At 35.6% G+C, this 22,578-nt stretch overlaps 1 protein-coding gene across 1 annotated transcript in view; it reads right to left on the bottom strand.

Annotated features, from left to right (window-relative positions):
- Nucleotides 1-8,574: 8,574 nt before the first annotated feature.
- Nucleotides 8,575-22,578, bottom strand: part of LOC109053244 (heparan sulfate glucosamine 3-O-sulfotransferase 4-like) — a 92,563-nt gene continuing 78,559 nt past the window's right edge. The window contains exon 2 of the mRNA XM_042720061.1: nt 8,575-10,933. Coding sequence (XP_042575995.1) covers nt 10,279-10,933 — 655 coding nt within the window. The 3' untranslated portion in view covers nt 8,575-10,278. The remainder of the gene's footprint in view (nt 10,934-22,578) is intronic.

The following is a 22,578-nucleotide window of genomic DNA, read 5'->3' as shown; positions in this document are numbered from 1 at the left end:
GGCAATTCACTCATGTACAAAGACAGCGCTCTGATATAAATTAATACAACCATTTTAATCCACAGCAAATGAAATTGAGACTTATAAGTACTATAAATAACAAAACAAACAAACAAATGAATAATGCATATGTAATTTTCTGAGGCCTGGGAAAACCTTTAAGGACATTACACCATGACTGTAAACATAACAGCAAAAAAAGCAACTGGTTAAATATTAAAATAATGCTTCGGGCAACTTAAAGTGGAAGTTAACTGTATTTAACATTTCTGATATCAGTCCTCATTTCAAGCTACACATAAAACAACAGAGCTGGGTGCTATTTAATAATTGAGGTTTCTAAAATCATTTAAAACGCATTATCCATGGTTGTTAAGTTTCCTTTAGAGTTCATTCTGACTGACCTGGGAAAAAGCTGCATTATAGCAGATGCCTCTAATGCACAAGGGAATAATGGCTATGCTTAAAATTACACATAAAGATGTCACTTTGTTCGCTTGTTTGAATGTGTGAAAAGCTTTGTCCATAAGGTGAAGCAATGAGAGAAGAACATGCAATCGCATATAAAGAGCTGTCTTGCCTGAAGTGTTTATATGCTCTTAAATTAATAACGTTTCCATGTGTAAAATGAAAGGATGTATGAGCTTGTCTGGAAATCAGAGTGCAGATGTAACACTTTTAGTTGCTATAGTCAGTATTTTCATGTTCAACACCAGTAATTAAAACATTCTCATATTTTTGAATGAAATGCATTTGTGTTTCATATTTGGAGAAAAACTGCAAATGAATATAGCAGGAAGTAAAAAATGATAATTACTTTTTATGGGTGTAGAAGCAACCACAATACAAATTTGGACCCATTAAAGCCTTGTGAAAAATGTATTAGGGGCAAATTTGCAATCCAAAATAGATTAAAATGATCAGGAATGGAGCTATAACATATTTTATTTTATTTTATTTTATTTTATTTTATTTTATTTTATTTTATTTTATTTTATTTTATTTTATTTTATTTTTTTATTTTTTTATTTTTATTTATTATTTTATTTTATTTTATTTTATATTTAATTTTTTATTTTATTATATTAATTTATTTTATTTTATTTTATTCCTGATATATCTTGTACCTGATAATATTCAAGGACATGTTTAAATGATCCAGTGAGGTTTAAAAGTAGCTAGGATTTTGGATTTGATTGTGGGCAGTGCATCAGTTCAGTCATGGAACTGCAACTGATATGAATGGGAATGTTAGTTGATGTTTCTATGTAGTGTACTGCTCACATGCAGTTCCATGATGTCTCTTTATAAGAAGGTTGTATGTATTTATTTATTTAAATAAACCTCTATATGAAAGTAAAGGTTTTGTATTAACATTCAGCTTCACAAAATACTGATAATTATAATAATAATAAAAAAATATATATATTTTTAAGTATTGTTCATTGTGTGAATGTCCCCAAAAGGATATTAAAACCTGAAATTGGTGATCTTGTGGGGCCATTTTTTGGTCCCTAAAGAAAACAGCTGAGGTTAAGGAGATTTTTAAAAATCATGGAAATGAAAAATGTTTATGGAAAGTCCCCATAAAACCCCATCATGAGTGTGTGTTTTGTTTATTTTTAGGCCTTTATATATATATATATATATATATATATATATATATATATATATATATATATATATATATATATATATATATATTTTAATGGTAAAGTAGACAGATTGTAAGAATGACAAGTCACAAGCCAGATTTGAAACCGTGTCTTGTGCATGAACAGCTTGTCTCAATTTGTCTGGGCCTTGTGTGCTTCTAGCCACAGTACTGTATTCCTATGTAGCTTAATTTGTCACATTTAATTGCACTTTTCTGCAGAATGTGCACTTTTAAATAAGTTGATACAAAATGTTCCAGGGGCAAAAGCAACTGAATCAATTTGTGCTGTATTGCTGAACTGTGCTGCAAAATGAAGGTCTTTAACAGGGAAGTTGTGCGTAGCTGTAAGTTTCTAGAGGCGGTAGTGCAATATCCTCTCAAGCGTCATTTGGTATTCTAGCATCACACTCTAATAGAACACACCTCTCACAAACATAATGAATGTTTACTGGCAAAAGGTTAATATTCACTCGGCAGAAAATGAATCAACACTCTATTAATGAGACTATTACAAATAATGATGGATAGAGAAACTAGACACCTCCATAGCCTGGATCTTTTTGCAGGTATTGATTAGTGGGATGATGCATTTTTAGACATCACTGTCTTGATGGCCTGAGGGGTAATCCAAGGCTTTGAAGCCCAGCACAAACCTATAGACTGTGCTGTAACTACAACCTGTTGTCTTTTCTCAGCCAAACAGATGTGTTCAGTAAAACAATGCAGAAAAAGAAACAAAAAGATAGAATGATATATTTATAATTAATAAACTTCATTTCTAAAGGAATAGTTCACCCAAAAATGAAAATTTGCTGAAAATGTATACTCAATTTAGCATTACAACACTTGCTCATCAATGGATCCTCTGCAGTGAATGGGTGCCATCAGAATGAGTCCAAACAGCCATTAAAAACATCATTATAATCCACCAGTAATCCACACAACTCCGGTCCATCATTAAATATCTCATGAAGTGAAAATCTGCATGTTTGTTATTTATTTATTAATTTTTTTTCATTTAAAATGTTGCTCCTGGCTTAAATACAAATCCATAATCCATAACATTGCTTTTTTTCAGTGAAAAAGTCATCTTATCTTAATCAAGGGAGAAATACAGAGAAGCTCCGTTTACAAGCAAACACAGTCCAAAAAACTTCTAAACTATGTTGGTGAATTTTCATGTGAAAGGACTTTTTCACTTGAGGATGCATTATTATGGATGATAGATTTGCATTTTGGCAATAAACAATGTTTGGGTGGGGGTTAAACTGTTAAAGAGTTGGATTATCATGCTAAGCATGGACAAAGTTTTAAAAAACTATTTGGACATATGACAAAGTTATTCTGTGCCAAAAATCTTACTTCTGGGTTCGTACAAGTTTCTGAGAGTTTATTTTGAACGTGGCTCTTCATGACGTAGACGAGGGTGGAACTCCTTATATGGGCATTTCTCTTGGAAAAACGTGCCCGCAGTGAGATCGCACCCATCAACGAGCTTCGTCTGGTGGCAGCGCTGTACGGGACTTGCTCAGGAAGAATGTCTCCAAAAGGTTTTTGGTTGTAAGGGAAAGATAACTTTGTTCAGCTTCCTAAAGAACCCAGCGTTATGTAAACGGTGGACAAAGTTTGTTTTTCCGGGGAAGCAATGGAGTTTCACAAGTGTGTTTGCTGACGTTTTATAAACAAGGCCCAGTTCGATGCTGGATTTGCACATCGTTTGATACTGAAAGATTTAAAAGATCCCAGTCATGATTCAGAACTGCAGACGGTAAGTGAAACGGCATCAAATGTCTGTTTTGTTGGCATTTGGCGCTCAAGTGCTCATCACTCTTTAGCTCCGCCCACAGCGCACCTTCGGGAGATCTGCTTTTTTCTGGAGAGAATCATAAAGCTGTATCTTACTTTTATAAATATGATAAAACTAAGGACTTTTTGGAGATATGAAGGATGCAGTAATACTCTATAGGTACTCAAGAATAACATAAGATTGGGTGAAACTATGTGTTATACCCCCTTTAAAAATATACATATAGTTATACTTGTTCTTTTTTTTTTTTTTTTTTTTTTTGCTCAGAAACCACATTTCAGCAAATCCAGTGAATCTGAGTTCCTCATTTTCAACCATAAAATAATAAAAATAAATAAATATTGTGAATTGGTCTCCAAAGTTATGTTCACGGTTTTCTTAAGTGATCTTCTATATGATAAACCAGCTAAGGATTTTAATGCTCATCACATTATTACGCCGCAATGTAAATCCCACCAGCTGGAAATTACCCAACTTGATTGTGCATGCTTTACCTGCCACAACAATGATTTTTTCAGCTTGTGATAACAGGCCAACTGCAGTGGTTCTGATAGGAGTGAATGACTCCGCCTGTAGTCTAGCAGAGATCAGTCCATCTCAGAACCACACGCCATAAACCCCCCATAGGGACAGGCAATTGGAGGACAGCTTTGCATGTCTTTCATGCAACAGATCTCCGGTAGGGTGTATTAAAGTGGTATTTCTCTGAAAACAGGCCCTGCATACCTGAGGGGTTGAGCAGAAGAAACGGTTCAAATCAAAGGCTACAATTAGGACTGTAGGTTTTCTAAAGTTTGATCCGTATAAAGTATTTTTGAAAAGATGTCTTGGTTTAGGATAAAAGAAAGTGAATTAATTTTATTTGCTTATATTTTTGTTTGGAACACTTACCTTAAAGGTTCATTTAGTAGTTATTTAGCTACTGTAGCAATAGCATCGCTGTTCTTCATGACTTTAAGTACTGATTCCACAATGGTGTTATAGGCTGCAAAGCCATCCATTAATGTGGTATTTTGCTTACATTGCTTATTTAAATTATGCTGATAGTGAGTTTTAGAGATTGTACTATGCAATAATTAATTTCCTAACCTGTCCAACAAAATAAGATGCAACTTGAGCATCACAGTATTTTTCTGTCATCAAATCTTTCCACATTGTGTTTGCCGTACTGATGTTTACACTTGTTTTTTGTCTTTGTTAGTCTTTCTGTCTTTCGACTTCAAACCTTTTCTGCTTCTTCAGCCATACAGGTACTGATTCTCCCATTGTCTCCAAGCACGATAATAAGTGTGTTTCATTGGGTGCGTCTCAGTCAGCTTCCTAGTTCAGCGGTAAGGGCACTGATCAGGAAACTGGAAAGTTTGCTCCCTGAAAAATCCCACAGTGAACTGAAAAAAATCAGGAACCATCGATGCTCACTATGCTCCCTTACTTGAAATTGACACATTTCTGTATAGTCTTCATCTCATGTATGTGTACATCATTCAGATGACTAGACAAAAACACCATTTATTTCTTAACGTGTACATTTTTATAAAGTATTTAACTTTATTGTCCTTAAAGTTTGTACCACAGTAATAATACATTATGATTTTCACTCAGTGGGCTTTAAAATAAGTGAAAATCCTAATCTATATCTATGGACCATAATATTATTGGACTTTTAAGCAAAGGACACCTTCAAATTCTATATTAAGTCTATATTACATCTAATGTGAAAACATAAAAAATAAACATATAACAAAACATAAACAGTATAATAAAAACAATAAATAAAATCACTTCTAAGAGAAAGAATGCAATTTAAATGTATGCTCAATCATTTACACTATGAAAAGTTTACCTGCCTTTGTTCACACGGAGGATATTTGACTCCAGCACTGAAGCCCTCCCGCTCTACATTTGACAATATCAGAGACTGATTTAAATGTAAAACCTCAGGTTTAGCTCTGGAATAACAGTGTCAAAAGAGGGTAGGATTTGTATTATCCCTCTTTTATAATCGCAAAGGACACTAAAGAAATGTCTCCCGTCAGAGCGCAGAAATAAAAGACTGTAACGTAATCGAAATTTAATTCCTTTCAGGTTTTGTCTCTTTTTCCCCCGGACTCTCAGAGGTTCTGGTTTCCTTTCTCACTGCACTTCTGAGCCTTCAAAGCTCTTGTTTCTATCTTTTTGCTCACTGAGTCAGCAAAAGCATTGCCTGTACATAACAGCAACACATCAGCTCTTTCACACACACACACACACACACACACACTCACACACACTGTACACATGCAGGAGGCTGAGACCTCGGTGGCTCTCGTTCCACTTTTATTTACCTTTTGAAAAAGAATTCTGGCTGCATATGTACATTATACATTTCTGATATTTACATCATAGCAGATTTTTTTTTTCTAGATCAGTGTGCAAAAACATAGAATATTCATGAAGCTGTACATTCCAAAATATCAGCAAGAACCTAATAACTGCCACAGCTTATTCAAACCTTGAGTATTTTCACATCAAATACTCATATCTTCATTTTTTTTTTCTTCACAGTGTGTTGATTGTAGTCTCGTTCTGGTGAGTAATTATCCCTATGAAACTAAAGAAAAGGTTTATACCATGTCCTAACCAGCGAATTTCCAGCAAAAAGCTAAATTGCTGCATGTTGTGACCCGTTCCCATTCATAATTTTTTTTTAATGTTTAAAAGAGTGCTGAAGGAATTATGTAATTTTATAGTCCAGCCTGAAAGTTGGCATCACCCAGCTTCTCTCAACAAAACCTAATAGGATTTTTCCATTTCTTTTAGACTATTGCAAAAAATAAGCTCTGTGACCAACAAAGGTTTATGATTCTTACATGTTTTGTTCATCATGATGTGTTAATTACAAATTAATATAATTTTTGAATTCAGAAGGCTAAATACAATCATCAAAAATAACTTGCTGGTTGTAGCTGGTCAAGATGGTCTCCCAGCATGACCAGCTAAAGACATGGTCAAAACCCCTAAAAAAAACAGCCTACTAAACCAGTTATGACCAGGCTAGAAGACAGCCAACTTAGTTAAAAACAGTTAAAAACAGCCAACTATCTTTTTGATCTATCTTTAGATTTAGATGATTCTCTCTCTCTCTCTCTCTCTCTCTCTAGCAGGAAAATAACAAACTACTATAAACAAACTGTACAACAGTCACATGATTCCAATGTTGAGTTTACCTCTTCTGCGTGATGACATTTAATAAGCAAGATTCATAAAAGCTTAATAAAAGCGCAAGTGGGGTATTTTATGTCATAAAAAAGTGAAAATATATGACTTATTTCATGCATTTAACAAAAAAAAACTAAATAAAACATAAAAACACTCTAAAACCCCATTGACTGCGGAACAATGGAACTGGAAGTGAAAAACGCTAACTTGTTTCCAGGTTTCAGGACTAATTCCAGCAGCACTCTGTGTACAGTTTTGAGGAGCAGGAATTTGGACCAATTTAATTTCATGGGCGGGTCTACTCAACGTGACGCCACAAAAAATAGAACTAATAACCCCTTCAGAATGCCTCTTGTTGTGAGAAAGCGAGCAGAAACCTTTTAGCAGTTTAGCGCATCATGCCTGGTTAGGAAACAGTGTTTGGGAATCCATAATTTGACATTAGTGCTGCTTGGTTTGTGCAAACCCTAAAAAAGGACGAAAAAGAAAGAAAAAGCAGCCAGCTGGCTTCCACCTGTCTTACGCCACAGATCCATTGTCGAGGGAAGAATGGAGGTGTGTTACATGGAGGGGAGAAAGTTGAAATGAGAGCGCTTTTCAGCAGAGCACCAGGGGGATCGCTACACAGCTGAGGCTCAAAGCAGAACGGGTGACCTGGGATATTGTGGTTCAGGCTTCAGTGTTCAGTCAGGGGGATATAAAAGGGCAGCACAGCGCTTACTCTGATTGAACCAATTGCTCTGTGTAACTATCTCTCAGGTCTGTCATTCCCCCCGGGCGAAAAACACACCAGCTCAGCACTGAGAACATACAACAAGCGCCGCACGGCCAGAGAGGTGTGTGGAGGGAGGGCCGGTACATGGCCAGGGATGTGTATTAAGACCGTGTTTATTGATTTATTGGCTGCATTGATTGTCGAAGTTGTTAAATAGTTCACAGACACGGCAGACAGATTGAATGGAGGGGGAATTGGAAAAGCATGTGAATGCGAAAGCAATGTTGAACGGACATTGACACCCTGTTATTTTCTTATCAAACAAGCCAGATTCATGTAAACCACATTTCTACTTTTTTACCAAAGAATTCTGAGGAATAAGTAAACTCGGAAAAGTGACTTAAGTTCATTCTGGCCTGAATGTTTGTAATCAATTAACGACAGAAAATAATCAATTCTAAATGCGAGGCTAGTGAGATTCGCTTTATCTCAGTTTTTGTACCCTGAGGGTTTACTTTAAATGTCATAGCACAAATGTAATTAATGTTTTCTTAAAATTATCCAACGGGCTGTTTCATTTAATCACTGCTTGCTATTCAATTAACACTCTTTTCAGCTGAGACTTGGAGTCGTGTGGTTTAAATGATCTGAAAGCACAACACATTTACTTATATTGCCATATAAATAAGTACAGAGTGACATTATATGGAGTAGTTTTAGGCATGAATAGGTCATGCAACAGTGCTTTGCATAATATTTAAATGTATGACAACATCATCTGAGATGAAGGCAATTGAGAAACATTGCTTTTGGGTTATGAATGGCCAAGACTTTTGCCAGATTGATACTGAAAACCATTTGGCTCTTCAAATCAAGTGCACAAGTATATACCAAAATCCACTATATCGTCAGCTAACAGAGGCATGGCTTTTTGGTAAAAAATAAAGCATTTAGCGTCATCAATGCGGTAATTCCAGAAATATCAATTCCATAACGTGGTTCTTTAACATGAACCTGAAATGTATCAATCAGGTGAGTTGCACATTGAAAAATCTCACTTCCTTGATGATTTTCACAGGCATCTCTTTTAATGTCCCATTTGTCTATAATGACAGAGGACCTTGTTACAGCAGATGTTTGGTAACTTCCTGCTGCTCTCTCCGCCAGCATTGCAGCACTCATTATCATGTTGCTATATAACTATGCCAGTGACTGTTTTTTTTTTTGTTTTTTTTTTTAAATGTGGAGGATTAAACCCAGGAAAGAAGCATATGTGCAACACTTTGGATTTTTCTGAAATAAGCCGTGAGTGTGATAGTGACAGTTTTAGTGGCTGTGATGATTGTGAATAACTCACATAGACGGCATCACTCTTGAGGTTGTGATTAATGACACACAATGTTGCACAGTGTCAGAAATTATATAAAAAAAATACTAGATACTGCTAAATCACTCACATACAGTTACTACATCACACATCATTTAGACCTGACATTCCTTGAATCCACACTCACACAATGAAAAAAATTCTGAAATATTGGTACTGTGAAGTTATACGTTCTGTAAATACCCTTGATACTGTACTGTGTCCCATGGTAATGAATGATTACCATATTAATTGTACAAATCAGATGTCTAAAAGCCTGTTTTATTACCATATACAGTACACAACCATTCAAAAGTAAGGGGCAGTAAGAATCTTTTTTTTTTTAGAAATTAATGCTTTTTATACTAATACTATTTTGTTCGACAATATGCATTAAATTGATCAAAAGCAATAGTAAAAACTTTCATAATATCACAGAAGATTTATATTTCAAATAAATGCTTTAAATTGATCAAAGAATCCTGAAAAAAAATGAATTGTTTGTACAAATATAATAAGCATCTCAACTTTCAACATTTCTAATAATAATGAATGTTTTTTTTTGTTTTTTTTTGTTTTTTAGCGTCAAATCAGCATGTTAGAATTATTACTGAAGTATTACGTGACACATGAAAATTCAGCGTTGCCTTTGCAGGAATAAATTACATTTTTAAAATATACACAAATATAACAGTTATTTTAAATTGTAATAACATTTCACAATATTACTGGCGTTATAAATAATGCAGCCTCTTTTTCGAAAAACATTATAAACTCTTACCGACCCCAAACTTTTGAATAGTAGTGTAAGTGAACATTTAATCAAACTGAAGAATTAAAAAAAAGTACTGCATGTAGTGCATTTCTTTAAGCTAATTTGTTAAAGAGGTAAGGTCCAGAAACCTGATGCCTGTAATGTTTTAAGATTTGAAACATGTTAAATATATGCAGTACAACTGTCGTTCTGATCATATATTGCATACTATAATATTAAATACATAATATAATTTGAAAAATGCAAAAAACTATCTGAAATTTTATTAGCCACAAAACAAAACTGTACTGTATCAATAAGATCTGCATTTGATTGTAGTTGTTTATAGTTTTCCGAATCCACAAATAACCTCAGTTATCAGACTCAATTGTACTGCACTCACTGCTGGTGTGCGAGAAAAAGAGAGAGATTAAAAAGAAAACCCTCAGGGTGACGGTGGGTAAGGACACTTAACTCATCGCATGCATCATCATAGAAGACATGATTCATATAGCAACTCTTTCTGAAGAAAATGAATAAAATCCTCTTCTCTTGACAAATATAAATATATTTATGTTCGGGATAATATATACAATAACCATGTTTGCCATCATAAACACCATTGGTATTGGGGGTTGACAGAGCAGATTAGCACTCTCGCTATGGGTACACACACTCGCAAAGACAGCAATGATTGATTGGCGTGTTGAAGCACAGATAGAGGGAACACTGAGGGACGTTGGGCTGTGAGAAGGCTGGTGGTGTGGAGAGCAGCAGCGGTTTAGTCTCGAGAGCCAGGCGAGTTGCCGTCCTCCTCCAGTTCCCACTGAAAGTTTTGCCCTGTCATTTGGTAGAACATCATGTTAAAGGGCTTGTAGAATTTGTGCAGTCTGCGAATGACATCGGGGTCTATTTTGGGGTGAGTTCTGCCCTTGGACTTGCCAAGGCACCGTGGGGTACTGCTGTCCTCTGGCTTCTTCAAGCAAGGGAATCCCTTGGTTTTATTAAAATAGAAATGTTTGTCAGTAACAATACGCTTGAGTCCCAGGAAATCCTGCACCTTTGCCATCTCGCCGGCCGGATCAACGATAAGCCGCTCTCCGCTGACAAAGTGCATCTGCGAGAGCGGGAAATACTGCATCCAGCTCTCCAGGTGAAGCGCGTAGATCCCTATTCGCAGGGCGCTCCACGACGCGTCGATCAGGCCCAGCGTTCGGTTCTTGAAGGCCAGCACTTCAAAAGTGGGAATCTCGGGCCTCTTGGAGAGCGTCTGAGTATAGTCCGAAATGGCTCTGGTCACTGGATTGCGGACAACTATGATTAGCTTAATGTCTCTAGCCATCGAGTGGATTCGCTTCGCGGCGCTGTTTGTCACAAAGTAGCTGGGTGTCTTCTCCATCGTGATCTGTCCCTCCAGAGTAGACGGCATCAGCTCCCTGCAAACACCAGAAGTGAGACAAGCAAATTAGTGTAAAGCAGTTAACACGATGCACTCCATTATTAAACACAATATCCAAGGACACGCTATGTGCAAAATTGATTCAAATAGTAAGTGGTAAATTATTTGAAATCACATGTGAAAATAACTGTGATTATCACTGGACATAATGTTGCAAGTAGAAGCATACAGCTAATTACAGCCACGGAGTAACATACAAGAGATAAAAGCCAAAGATGAAACGTGTGTGTATGAGCGCTCGTTGCTTAATTGACTCCATCTGTGTTACTCCTGGCACTGTTTTGGAACTTTAATAACGAGTTCACTGCATATCATTAATACTGCTGAGCCTGGGGTATTGTTTTATCATACATTTACTCAGTTACAGTGTTACACTCTGTACCCAGCAAGTACAAAGGCTTTTTAACATATTTTTTTTTTTTTTTTTTTTATGTGTTGCAGATTTAATGTTGGTTGCAGTTAGGTAACCTTGATGTATAATATTCAACATATATCACACCTAAATAATAAATGTAAAAAAAAAAAACAAAACAAACAAACAAAAAAAAAACTCTTATTAGACATATTGTTGACCTCATTTTTTTAATTAATTAATTTATTTATTTATTTTTTACAGCAAGAACAACACATTGATGAGCAAACTTTTTTTTTTTACTTTTATTTAGGTATCAGAATAACTTAATCTGGACATTTAAATGAAACTTAAAAAATAAAAATAAAATGAATGTTTCAAAAACATATAGTGAAAACATTCCACAGTTAATTATTATTTAATCTTAAAAATGTGTGTGTGTGTGTGTGTGTGTGTGTGTGTGTGTGTGTGTGTGTGTGTGTGTGTATATATATATATATATATATATATATATATATATATATATATATATATATATATATATATATATACGCAAACGCAAATCTCTTACAGGTTTTGTGATTTAAAACACTTTTAACTCCCCAAAAATTATTTCAATAACTTCTAAAAAGTAATGTAAATATTCTGATGCAAGTCACTTACAGGTAAGTGATATTTTTTTTTTTTTTTTTTTTTTTTGCTGGCCTTACACTAGTTATTCAGATTAAAATGAATCACATAGTCAGTGATGTAAATTGAATTCATAATGGTTATTTTTATAAACATGATGATGTTTATATACATACTATTGTTATTATGAAGAAATGTAAAAATTAGACACTGGAGTATAATAAGTACTAAGTAAGTACTTTATTATGCTATTGATTTGATTTTTGATATTTGATATTGCACTTTGATTTGAACACATTCTGACATATTTTTTATGACAAATGTACCAGACTAGATGTGGTAGTGTTTATAAAACATTGGAAAGGAATGTGCTAACAACATAATACAACAACAAATGTTGCTGCAGAATTGTTAAAATATGTATACATTACATTTAAAATACAGACACCTGATGTCAAAGAACATACATTAAAAAAATAGCCTTTCATAGCCTTTTTACAGTTTAAAAAATAATCCTTCCTTTGACCTTTCTCCTCTTCTTGTTGTGATTTAATGTTCAGATGCCTCACGTGAAGTACAGCATATTAATTATGGCATTTTCTGTGATAAGAGATGTATGTGCTTTGAGTGATTACAGTCAGCTGTTTGTCACCGTAAGAAGCATTGTGTTCAACATTTTATCATCATTTTCAAACTGGGAGATGAATCAGTGTGCCAGGAAAGAGTCATTCATAAGTGAAGTAAAATAAATAAATATTTATCTGTTTTGGGCTTATATTGCAATGTGATCCATGTCCCAGGAGGTCAAAACAAATGAATATTTAGCAAGCTCTCTGCTCTATGATCTATTCATACTGATCTATTCAGTATGATCCCTCATTAAATCTCACAACAAAAATTTGACCTAAATTTATGACTACATAATTAATTTGCCTTCAGTTCTACGTAACTGAGACACTATGGGACTCATCAGTACACACACACACACACACACACACACACACACACACACACACACACACACACACACACACACAAAATAAATAAAATAAAAATATATTTCATTATATCTATCTATCTATCTATCTATCTATCTATCTATCTATCTATCTATATATATATATATATATATATATATATATATATATATATATATATATATATATATATATATATATATAAACAGAGACTTGAACTTCACTAATGTTAAATTGCATCGCTTTCATAGACTAAAAGCTACATTATTTTAAAAGTTAGTAGTCCACAACACAGGAAAAACACTGACTTAAAATGCTGGAAAAAAAGTGCTAAAAATGCAACAGCTTTTGAAGAGGGACAAAACAAATGCATGGTTTTAAATACACACGGCTGGTGGTAATAATCCTTTCTGTGTCTGCATGGACTCAATCGCCCAAAGCCAAATATAAACTTTAGTTAAGCGATGTCAGCTGAATTAAAGCGTTACAGGCTGAAGGTCTTACTTTAGGGCACAACGGTTAAAGAGCAGGTCTTTAACTTTAGCTGAAGCCTGTCAAAATGTTCTGCACTATTTATTATGTAATTCTTGAAATGTTTGCTTTTTTCGTTGTGGTTGACCTTTTCTAGCTTTTACCGGAGCAGAAAATAAATAAATAAATCTGAGTCTTTGTTAAACCTGCCAGAAACCAAACATTCAGAGTTTAAATACCTGGTTGCACACACTTTCTCAAAGCTACTGACACATTAATCAAAAAATGGAAAAGTTTTGGAGATTTGGAGAAATTAAGCATTACATCATTTGTTCACCAATGGATTCTCCGCAGTGAATGGGTGCCATCAAAATGAGAGTCCAAACATCTGATAAAAACAGCACAGTAATCCACAAAACACAGCTTCACAAGTCATTAATTGATGGATTGGAGTTTTGTGGATTATATTACTTTTAATGTTTTTATCAAAATCTGTTCTGGAGACGAAACAAAATAACCGACATCTCAGATGGCTTGAGGGTGAGTACACTTCTAGGAGATTTTCATTTTTTGGGGGGTGAATTATTACTTAAAAAACTTTCCATACCTTCACATTGAACAACAGCGCTCACTTTGTGCAATCACCATTATTTATGTAAAGTCTAGGTAAATACGGAAAATGTGTTTTTAAAAAGTAAATCATTCTTACTCTTTCTCATTCCCTTGAACTGCTCTGTAAAGACTCTTATTTCCACTCAAATTGCCACCAACTGCTTCTCATTATTATTATATTTACCTAACGCAACAACAAGCAATGGGTAAGAACTCAAGTTATTCAGGCTTACTTGACTAACACCATAATATCTGACAATTCAACAGGTAGGACACCGAAGGGGTCGTTCTTCCAACCTCACAGCTGATGGGCTGGATTTACTGCTATGATATTACTCAAAGAATCATATTACCCTGGGGCATCACTGATGAAACAGCAATAACCTTTGATAAAGGAGGTTCCACACTGTAAACATCATATGAGAGACAATCAGCTGCTTTGTTACATTCGGTACAATGTCAATCTGTAATTCATCATCAACAGAATAACCTGGCTACAGCATCTTATTTAACCAACATGAAATATTTAAAGGTTCTGAAAATTCTATTTCAATTTTGGACTACAATCTGATCACCTATAATCATATATGAATGACCATCTGTCAGTGTGCTTGTACTATTTTTTATTTATTTTTTTATTTATTTTTTTTTTGTGGAAGGGACTGCAGATACATATAGCTGGAACTTATATCTGATATTTTTCGAAATTGTATTCTTTCATCCTGCATTCATGTTGCAAAACCTACTGGTATAAAAAAAAAGGTTGCCAACACAGCTGAAGGTTCAAAGTGCACAGTAATGTGCAGAGGCAGCACACATACCCACAATAGATTGAATACTGTATGTGCGGTTTCATACACTATATACAGCAGCACCCTGCACAGGCTTTATTTATTATATAGATGCTGAGGGATTGTGGAACTGAAATATAAGCATTGTTCATCAAATTGTATTAAATTGAACTGCACCTCAGTTCACAGGTGACAATGCTGTGTGTGTGTGTGTGTGTGTGTGTGTGTGTGTGTGTTCTTTCATCACTGACTATGTATCATTTCCAGTTTATGCTTCATTGTGGGGACCAAACGTTTTTGTTTGATTATATTTCTTTCATTATATAAATTATAAAATACTTTTAGAATGCATTGTCTGTAAAGGATTCATGTAAAGTGTTACCATCTTTTTTTTCTATTCCATTTTATTCATAAATGCTAGCAATTATGATAACGACTGATTAAATTAGTAATATAAAGTTGTACTTATAAAATAGTTTATGAAGCAGTATTGCTGATTGTAGTGTTGTCTCTTACAATATATACATGCAGAATGTCTTCCGATGTGACAGCTGTCGCTCTCTCACAAATATGGTGATAGCGCAAGACAATCAATCATTGCACGTTGGACACATTTTAAATGAGCATCTCCCCAGGCCGCATTCGAATTCTCCTTGTGGAACACATCAAATGGAGTACATATATCCTCCATGCCCCTCAGCACACGCATGCACACACTCACTCACAAGTGCCTCTGTAATTTCATTTCTGTAACAGTATTGCACTTCTGATGGGTAATTTCCCAATGGATTATGCTTTGCTCAACATGCTATAGAGCTGTGGCCACTTCTAGAGCAATAATGGGATATAAAACACATCTGTAGATAGCACAATGACTAGAAAGAGTATTAGTTTTCATTCCATTCCATCAATGTTCTACACTTCCTCAGTGCGGTAATGAATGACTAAAGATTTTTTGCCCTCTCAAGGTCTTCAGGAGTTGCTATTTAAAGTTCACAATGAAGCACACAAGATGTCCAGGATGGGGGTTTGTTTGCTCACAAGTTGAATTGAGGAAAAAAAAAAAAAAAACTTGCTGAGAGCGAACAAAACAGGAAAAAACCCATAATGAATCACCTTGTATTCACCTATGTAAATGGCATCAAAAATACAGGCGCAACGAGCAGCAGGCCTCGATGTTTAATAACAACACGTCATGCTTCTCCGGACGAAACGTTCCGTCAACAGGACAGATGACTGATGCTCAAGGTAACCTTCTTCATTTAAGATGAACACATAACCGGCCATTGTCCTCATCAAGCTCGATGCAACTCATTATATGTGTAATTGCAAATATATGGAGATTACGGAGGCGCGATACCTTCATTTGTGATTGAGGTCGAACTCATTTTGATTGTGAGCGAATCAGTCATGGATGATGTACATTTAAAATGTCAGAGGGAGGGAGAGGTGGAAAAGAAAACAGAATGCTGATAAACAAGCTAATTTTCCTACGCGCTGCGGATGACTCGGCTGGCCTTGCGCTCAGCTGGAATGGTGAGAAACAGATACAAATGGTTAACAATTGCTTATGCCTGCATGAGGAATGTAGCATGACACGGGTCATTCAGGTGGGCAGGTAAATACAGCGCGAGGGGCTCAAAAGGCTTCCCTCGCCATCTGCTGTTTACCTACTCGCACAAATCGCATAATATACCGGAGCTATTTGTCTATAGGCCTTGCCATGCTTGCATAACGCTTGGATAAACATGCTTAGGACAACTAGAGTTAAACGAGATAAATTCCTTCGTAGCTCCGTGGATCATTTCATGTGGACTGAATTTTGCAGTTTATGAAGAAAAAATGCACAGTGCATTTTTGAAATTGTGAATATCATGTGTAGAGTTTTTTTTTTTTTTTTTTTTTTTTACATTTTACAGTCAAATGGCAGGTGATCACAGTTAAGTAGAAGAAATAGCTGTTTAACAAACATCATTTTTGAGGGAATGTTGCTTTTTAGAGTGCAAAGCTATATTGCCTCTTTGTGCTTTGAAGTTAAAAGCATTCTAATTGCCACTTGCTGAGATCTACAAGACAGAGAAAGATAATGCATGATCCAGAGGTATTATTTTACACTGGTATTTCTTGCCTCCAAATGCATCTTCTAAGCCACTCTGTCTCCAAGGCAGATGTGAAAAACTCTGTGAACTTACAGACAATGCAAAGATGCCTCACCTTCAAGTATAGACATTTTAAGGGCCATATTGGCTTGCTTATATTTATTTAAGTTAGTTAAATTCTGAATACTGTTATTATGTACAAAATGCTAAATAAAATTTCGAATTACACTAACAAGAATTGCAATAAAAAAAAAAAAAAAAATCCAACACAAGTTTTATATTAAACAGCAAAAATTACATGATTTTTTTCTAATTATACCTATTTATCTTTCCAGTAATTAACATCATAATTAATCTGAATTTTCGTCCACCATTAATAAGAGCATTCCTGGACTACTGTCATAAACCATTTGATCTATCTATCTATCTATCTATCTATCTATCTATCTATCTATCTATCTATCTATCTATCTGTCTGTCTGTCTGTCTGTCTGTCTGTCTATTTCAAGCTTTAATTAATCTTGAAGTACCATAGAATCAAAAAATACCTCATAGACTTAACATATTAATGCCATGATTTCAATATTTATATATAAAAATCGTACACATTTGTATCTGTTGTTCATACATAAATTGTTTTTAGCAGCTGTCCATATGTCAGTATTTTACTGTATGTTTCAGTGTTTAGGTAAACATAAGTAAATGTACTTGTCATAGAACCTAGGATTTGTCTATGATAGTAATTCATCCAAAAATGACATTCACAGCAGCATGAGTTGCCTCCCAACAGTGAGATAACCCTGCATTGTGTGCGTCCTTTTATAACTCTGAATACTTCCACACACAATGTTTCCCACGACAGCTCTGCATGTACCTCGGTTGTTTATCAAGGGGATGTAATGGCAGAATTGCTCGATTGTTTCAGGAGAACAGGATGAGGGAGGGGCTCATGGCAGAGATTCAAGAAGAAGTCAATAACAAGAGCGAGACTTTTCCAAAAACAAGTCAATGAGTGCAACGATGATTCGCTCCAAGACATAAAACTTTGCTGTAATTATAGAGAAGGCATTCAAGTAATATCTGGCAACAACAAACCAATCCAGCATATAGTGTATCTTCATAATATATATGTGAGTCAGTGAAGTAATGAAAAGATTATATTGGTCACATGTCTAATTTCTGGATCAATAAAAAAGTTAGTTTCCCAAAATCCCTCAGATGTTAAGGCAAACCGATAGACGCCTCAAACTCAGGCCAATGGTTGAGCCAGTGCTCCTGTGTCTGTATGCTCAAACAAACAGAGCAATGTTTTGTTAACACCAATGAGACACAGTGTTTACACCTTTGGTGGAATCAACCTACGAATGGTTTATTTGTAGTCATATCCACATTAGTCTGAGAAAGTATTTTAACACTCAAAAAGTGTTAGTTCACCCCAAAATGAAAAGTCTGTCATCAGGACCATCGTGTTGTTTATTTCTTTCTTCAGTGGAACACAAAAGCAAATGTTTTGAAAAACAAAAACAAACAACTACAGACAAAAACAGGTGAAGTGTTCTTCAAAATATCTTATTTTGTGTTTAGCAGAGAGAAAGTTATCAGATTTGGAATGACAAGAGAGTGAATAAATGATGACAAAAGTTTCATGTTTAAAACACCAAAACAATATAACAAGAACACTCTTACACACACATGTGTGCTATTGATGTATTGGCAGTATTTATGGTAAAACAACCATTTAGAGACGTACAAATGTTTATGAATGCTTATTTCAACTATAAATATTTAATGTGGCTTTTGAAAGCCATTTTGATCGCACTATATATCATTATGATCAATATAATGGTATATTGTAACAAATTATTTGGGCAAAGGGATCTAATACAGTAAAAATGTAGCTATATTAATATGATATAAAGGAATTTAGAAATACTTGACCTTTAGCCGTACTACTAAACAAAAACCAACTAAAAAAAAAGATGGTGAAGCAATTTTCGGTTACACTTTATTTTAAGGTTTCCTTGTTGCAATGTAATTATATTTATTACAATGTAATTATATCCTTGTTTACATGTACTTACTATACGGTTAGGGTTAAGATGAAGGTTTATGGTAATTATTAGGGTAAATGTAATTATGCATAATTTATTGTTATTACCATATTACGTACATGTAACTTATTTAACGCACACCGTAAAAAGGGGAAGTCTTGGCCTAGTGGTTAGAGAGTTTGACTCCTAACCCTAAGGTTGTGGGTTCGAGTCTCGGGCCGGTAATACCACGACTGAGGTGCCCTTGAGCAAGGCACCGAACCCCCAACTGCTCCCCAGGCGCTGCAGCATAAATGGCTGCCCACTGCTCCGGGTGTGTGTGTGTGTGTGTGTGTGTGTGTGTGTGTGTGTGTGTGTGTGTGTGTGTGTGTGTGTGTGTGTCTTCCCTGTGTGTTTAACAATCATCTGTGTGTGCACTTTGGATGGGTTAAATGCAGAGCACGAATTCTGAGTATGGGTCACCATACTTTGCTGTATGTCACGTCACTTAGAAAAAAAAAAGTGTTACCCAATTTTCACTCAGAAATTGTCTAGTAAATTGTCTAGAAATTGTCTAGTAAAACTGCTCCGGGTGTGTGTTCAGTGCTGTGTGTGTGCACCTTGGATGGGTTAAATGCAGAGCACGAATTCTGAGTATGGGTCACCATACTTTGCTGTATGTCACGTCACTTAGAAAAAAATAAAGTGTTACCCAATTTTCACTCAGAAATTGTCTAGTAAATTTTACAAATAATTACAAAAAACAACAAGTAACACACTGAATTAAATGTGTAGTAGAAATAGCATTTTCTTATAAAACAAACTCTATTAATGGAGTTGTTTTATTAACAAATCGAAGTAAAAAGTGCAAAAGCCAATGCCGCTGTACTACACACAATCTCACAACAAGTGCTAGAACACATCTAGATGTGCTTTTGGTATGATATGAAGAGGCCCAAATCCCACAGGGAATTGTTTTTCTTTTCTTATGGGGTGAATAGAAAGGCTTTCTGAGAACAATGCCAAGAGACTTGACAGGATGAAACACCTACGACAGTTCCCCAGACAGTTGTGCCTCTGTTTCCTTTGCGCTCTCACCCGGCTGACTGATGTTGTGCTAAGAGAGCTGTAGAACAGTCAGTTTATAAGTTGCATGGAGAGAGGTGTGAGTAATTAAGACAACAACACGTTCTCCCCGCTGCAAGTAAAGCCTCTTCCGCTTCCCCGGGAACTGTTCACGTCAATGAAACCGTTTAGGAGAGAACTGACAGCTGGTCTTGATCAAAAAAACCTTTTCTGTTCTCTCCTCCTGCGATCCCCAGAAGGCCATTCTACGTCCAACAGCGAGGCAGCACAGTGCATCGCTACCCATCCTGCCAGCCTGCTGCACTTAGATCTAAAGCTATGTTTATGAGCCTCTTGGACATGCTGAGCGTGATGAAATCAACCAGAGAAGAAGCTTTATGGATCTTTGGAATATCACCATAAAGCTGATAATTGCTCCATGAAACCAGCCTGTATATCACCTTGTAAATGAGCTTGTTTTTCTCTCGCAACATCATTTTAACGAGAAATTGCAGAGGAAGGCGCCACACCTCAGAGCGTCAGGATCTATTTATGAATTCGGTCCTGAGAGGAAAGCGGAAGTGAACTTTCCCATTTTATTACTCACTTGGCCTGGATGGCTCTAGAAACCTGCCATTCACTGGAATATGCATGCAGGTGCTTTCAGAACTTACATTTATTTACGTTGGTTTCGATGGCGTGAGAAGAGCACATTCAATTTCCTAACAATAGCCCTCAATATTCTGTGATTGGTGAGGCGATTACAAAAACGAGTAGAGACTGCACAAGCATGCTGATCAGTCATTTAGTATTTTACCAAGATGCAATTGAAAAATTATTGCCATCTGAAAAAAGAAAAAAACACAGTAGAAGTCACACCTGGGTACAATAGAGGCAAAGGCTATCATTTCTATCCAGAAAATCTAGCTGATATGGTTCAGTTAAGCAGAACTGATTAATATGACAGATTGGATGTGATAGATTTTATTGCCAAAAAGAAACAGCGATGAGCACTCATCCAGGTACTGAGAGAGATTGCACTACTGCCCATGAATGATAACACCACAGCTTTCCTACTCTGCATGAGTGACGGGAGTTACAGGCATCCATTAGTGATGGGATAACCGTGTAGACCCACGCATTAAAAATCAGACTTTTCCATATGGCTCCCATCCATGATAACAGACTGACATCAGAGAAGAAATGTAGCATGAATGCGCTGTGTCGCTTCTTCCATGTGCCCATACACGCCATGCATCATAATCCATTGTGTAGGAGACAATTAGAGCTGCCAATTGATTCAAGATTATAATCAAATTATTTTTATGATATGCCAGTTAATTCATTGAACTGATTACAAGTTGTCTAATACATCGATATTTACTAAGAAATGTCTTAGAGCTAAGAGTCTGTCAGAAGTAAATGTTCACATGTGTTGCTTTTTTAATTTTTACAATGGATTTATCTGTCAGGTGGCCATTTCTATTCTTGCAAGTTTTTGCAAAAATATAAAGGTTTTATTTTAATTCACATACAGATTTGGGACAATAACATGATTATTGAGTGATATATATATATATATATTATTCTTTAAAAGTTTGGGGTCAATATGATTATTATTTTTATTAATTTTTTTAATTTTAAAGAAATGAATACATTTGTTCAGCAAGGATGCATTAAAATGATCAAAAGTGAAGTGTCGTGCATTATTCTCCACATATAGCAGAATCTGAACCCTAAACACGTTTTGTCAAAAAAGCTGGTATTGTCCACTTTCAAGGTATCGGAGTTCACGTTTTACTGCAGAAGCCGACAAGTGCCCACTCCCCGTAGACAGACAGACAGACAGACAGACAGATGGAAGTTGGATTGAATGGTAGTGTATTTTTAATTTTACTATTTTAAATATTTTGGTCACATTAAATGAATGATTTATAATGAAGATAACAGCAAAGAAAGAAAGAAAGAAAGAAAGAAAAAGAAAGAAAGAAAAAGAAAGAAAGAACACACTGGAGCTCCAACTGGGGCACAGGTTCAAGTCTGACCTGCATCAGGTCCTGCTCTCCTTTCCCCTTCTCGTTTCCGAATAATGTCCTTCTCTCTATACTGTATTATTTAATAAAAGACAAAAAGCCCATACATAAAAAAGGAGGAAGCAGTCTGCCTCTGCGAACAAAATAAGACCTTAAATAGACTGTCTTATGGTGTTGTTTGTCTGATGTGCTGAAGTCCTCTGAAGCACAACAGTACTTTTAGAGTGCTGTTAGTCTGCAGGCACTCCACTGAGTCTGATATTTGCTTGAGTCAGCATCACAGGACCCCATTTGTCCAGTGCACTTACTTATAATAGCTTTGTGCAAAGCAGCATTTGGGAGCAGCTATGGCTCCGCTCATTCCGCCAATGACACTCCACCGCTCTAGCATCACATAGTACGGAACATTTCTCTCCGATACAGTCAAACGTGATGTATTTTCTCAATTTCCCTGCTTGGACTCACTAGACTGGGAATTACTAGCCTTTTAGAAAATCCAGGCACAGTGGATTGATATATTCACTAACAATGCACAATGGGTGAGCCATTTAGATATCACTGT

Source organism: Cyprinus carpio, chromosome B3, assembly GCF_018340385.1.
Source record: "Cyprinus carpio isolate SPL01 chromosome B3, ASM1834038v1, whole genome shotgun sequence".
Taxonomy (NCBI): Eukaryota; Metazoa; Chordata; class Actinopteri; order Cypriniformes; family Cyprinidae; genus Cyprinus; species Cyprinus carpio.
Note: the sequence above shows the minus strand (reverse complement) of the source record. Positions and strands in the feature narration are given on the sequence as shown.